Source organism: Meles meles, chromosome 6 (genome assembly GCF_922984935.1).
Source record: "Meles meles chromosome 6, mMelMel3.1 paternal haplotype, whole genome shotgun sequence".
NCBI classification, from domain to species: domain Eukaryota; kingdom Metazoa; phylum Chordata; class Mammalia; order Carnivora; family Mustelidae; genus Meles; species Meles meles.
In genome coordinates, this window is record NC_060071.1 from 76571636 (window position 1) to 76575524 (window position 3889).

Sequence of the window (3889 nt, forward strand, 5' to 3'; positions counted from 1 at the left end):
TTTGGGACCTTCTGTTCCCTGAACGCTTTCCGTAGAGTTCCGGAGGACGGGAATGAAAATGGCGGCCTCCCAGTCTCCGGCCCAGAGGAGCCGAGAGCCTGGGGCCCAACTCCTCAGTGCGCCCCCAGAGGACAGCACCCAATCACTCCAGTATCCCCAGCCTCCAGCCACGCTCCGAGCTCACCCAGCCCGCGACCAGTTCAAGGTAACCCCGAGCTGAGAGTTCAGTCCTCGGCTCTGTCTCTGCAGCCGGCTTCTCCGTTCTAATACCTGCGAGCTCTCCGACACTCTGACACCCCCGATCCTTCTGTGACCCTGCGGGGCCTGGGGCCACGCTGACCCCGCGTGGGCTTCACCCTGGTTTAGCCCCTGGAGCAATGTCCCTCAGTGGAACAGACTTTTAAAAGTCCTGATTTTGTGCTCTGTTGCTCCGCTGCTTGCCGGGAGCCGGCCCCTCCCCCCGCGGTCTATCTTCCCGTCGTTTTAGATTCACTTCTCCGCCAGTCCTACCTTTCAGAAAGTGGTTGATTTTCTGTTTCTAGAGTTGCTGTTCTTCTTCTCTTTGCTCTCCCGTTGGATTTGTAGGTGTTTGCAATGTTTAGATAAGCTATCGAGCTGATCTCCTGCTACCTGATGTAGTCTCAGGCTGCTACTTCTCTGCCATCTTGACTCCTCCTCCCATCAGTTTGTTCTGTTTAATGACGAGTCTGTTTCTTGATTTATCTCTCTCTGTCTTATTTTTTTTCCTTTTCATTATTTGGATCCTTTCTTAAATTCCACATGAGTGAAATCATATGGTATTTGTCTTTCTCTGACTGGCTTATTTCCCTTAATATTATGCTCTCCAGCTCCATCCATGTTGTTGCAGATGACAAGATTTCATTCTTTTAAACTGCTGAATAATATTTTATTTCTCTTTTATATATTCTTAGCTCTAATAAATTACCCCATTGAAACTAAAGGCTCAATAACTATTTATGGATTTCTTTTGAACTAAAGTAATGAAATCAAATAAGCAGCACAAGATGAGACTTAACAAATTATCTTTTATATCCATTTCCACGAAATTCCCTTTTAAAAGTAGGATTTGGTTCACTTTTAATCCTCACCAATCTAAGCAGTAATTTTATTTTCTGACCATGGGCATTTCCTTCACCAGGAACCTTGCAATGAATGGGGCTGGGGGTTGTGTCTGCAGAGTTGCTTCATCTGAGGTGTCTTTGCTGACAGCTTCTTTACTCTAGGGGGCACTCTAGGCTTTACCAGAAATAAAGATTTTTCTGATGGTCCAAGGTTGAACAGTTAAAGGAGAGAACAGAAATCATGTGAGCCAGTCCAATTATAGATAGCAAAGGTGGGGGAGTAGGGGGACTGGGTTTTGGTAAAGTTCGTCTCGGGTTTTAGGTTCTGCCATTTCATATCAACCTCAGACATCTGAGGCCATGTCTCTAGAAATCCACTATACATATTTCTGCTGAGAGTGGAGGGAGCAAGAATGAAGAAAAGAAGACTGAAAACAATAAGAAACACAAAGAGAAGGAAAGGGAGAGGACAACATTGACTTTGAACAGCAACAAGGGCCCATTCAGACTCAGCTGTGTGGATGAGCAGCGTCCATGAACTGCACAGGAGAGATGGAGATGTGAAAGAGAGAACATTGTGCCGACCTCTTATTTTTCATCAGCCAAAATCTGATTGCAATAATAATCAATACAGATTGTGACTGTCTGTCTTGGTCTAGAACTGTCTTAATTTCAGAAATTATGGTTACTTCAGCAATATATATACACATGATATCAGATGGTTTCCTTTATCATATTTTCATATAGTTGAATTCTCACGTAGTCTAACAAACTATGAAAATTGGGGAATGGAGACACTATTCACTATAATTCTTCAAGGTTTGTGTAATCCCCATTAGACCTTGAATCTCCTAGAAATATCATTCACCTTTTTGCACACACTAACTCACAAATCCCTTACATAAAGTGTTTTAAGAAAAAAAAAAAAACCACAACAACCATTTTCCCTCCTATATTAGATGTATTGCTCCTACCTCCCTGCACTGTTGGCCAGCACAGTTTTGGAGACATGACTGTGCACTGTCCTGGGCCACTGTGGGTGGAGCCTGGAGTTCTGTGAATGACAGGGCTGAGGTGTGATTGGTGCTCGGTTGTTCTGTTGAAAGGGTTTAACTGTAAGACAGTTTCTCTGAATCCAAGACTCCACGCTTTGCACAGTAGGCAGAAGTACCTCATCACGTAGACAAGGAATCATGAGGAGACATTGGGGAACTTTCCTGGGGCTCCTGTGCATCCAGGTTTGCTGTGAGTGGGGGCGTTCTTCATGGGTACTCGGGTGGAGTCCACAGCCCACAGTGGTGGGGAGAACTCCAAGTGGGTCCTACAACCTCAGCGGTGTGTCTTAGAATATATTGCAAGTTTGGAAACTGCATCAGTGACCTCCTGGTGACATCACTTGTGTTTGTTTTTCTCTTTCCACACAGGGGTGAGAGGGATGAATGTGGAGCAGAGCCCTTCAGCCCTGAGCCTCCATGAAGGAGCCAGCTCTACTCTCAAGTGCAATTTTTCTAGCACTCCAGGCAGTGTGCAGTGGTTCCGACAGCACCCCGGGGGTGGCGGTCTCACCCGGCTGTTTTACATAGCTTCAGGGATGCAGCAGAGTGGGAGGTTAAACTGCACCGTGAATACTAGGGAACGGTCCAGCACCCTCCACATCGGGGCCTCCCTACTGGAAGACTCAGCCACCTACCTGTGTGCTGGCAGGCACAGTGCTCCCTGGTGATCTGCAGCCTGCACCCAAACTGCAGCTGCGCCTGCAGCCCCGCCCTTCCTTGGGGCGGGCATTTGCCCCACAGCAGGCTTTGCACAAGTTCAGACTTTCAGATTTATCTTAGGGCATGTTTTTCCTCCTAAAATTAGACCCATCTGGGGTTGTCATTTCACATTTCTTGCCCGTATCTTCCCCCAGAAAGCCCTTTCCAGGGAAAAAAGCTCTACGGTGGGAGCATTGGAGCAAGTGATAGAGATGCCCATATCCAGTACCCTGGGAAGACAGATGTCCTGGCAGCTAGCATATAAATTATTTGCAACTAGTCAAATGGAAACGTCTTGAAGAATTAGAAGATCTTGAACAAACAGAGGGATCTGACTGAATTTTTTAGTTCCTGTAGATTTTTTTATTTTCAAAGAATACTAAGGAGAATGTATATAACATTTTTTAAGTTTGTGTTTAGCTTTTTCACTATGGGAAATACAAATATAATAAAATAGTTTTATTGAGGGCCAGGCAGTCTACTTGTCTCCTTACGTATATTTTCTATTTCAGTGAGGTAATACACTATAAATAGGTATGTTCATTTTACTCACAAATAAAGGGAGGATTTTAGAGCATTAGTGACTTGGTGGAATCGAATTAGTGAACCTGAGGTGACATGAGAGCTTATCCTGTGAGTACCTCATCTAGAAGACTGTAGAATCACAAAATCTGAATGATGTCCTTGATCAATTCGTACGATGTGTTGACATCTATCACTGACAGAAGTAACCGTTTCAGTCGTTTCTAAACAGCACCTTGTGGAGAAGAGTTCATGGAAGTTTTCATTCTGTTCCATGAAAATCCATTGTTCTTCCTTCCATTTTGAATGAATCCTTTTTCATGATTATGTAAAATCATTCCCAATTTGGAAATGGGAGTCGAAATCTTCCTGCAAAGTGTTTATATGGACATTTCAATTAAGTGGTTTGGTAGTTTCTTACACAACTAACATACTCTTATCCTATGATCTAGCAATGGCCTTCATGAATCCTTTTACCCAAAGGGCTGAAAACTTATGTCCACACACAAACCTATACACAGGTGTTTTTTG

The 3889-nt window shown here is 44.3% G+C and overlaps 1 gene segment (V, D, J or C); it reads left to right on the forward strand.

The window, feature by feature from the left end:
- The first annotated feature begins 2197 nt into the window (after positions 1-2197).
- On the forward strand, positions 2198-2805 carry LOC123944843. The segment is given in 2 exon segments: positions 2198-2327; positions 2507-2805. Coding segments are annotated over 2 exon segments (351 nt in total).
- Positions 2806-3889: the final 1084 nt, after the last annotated feature.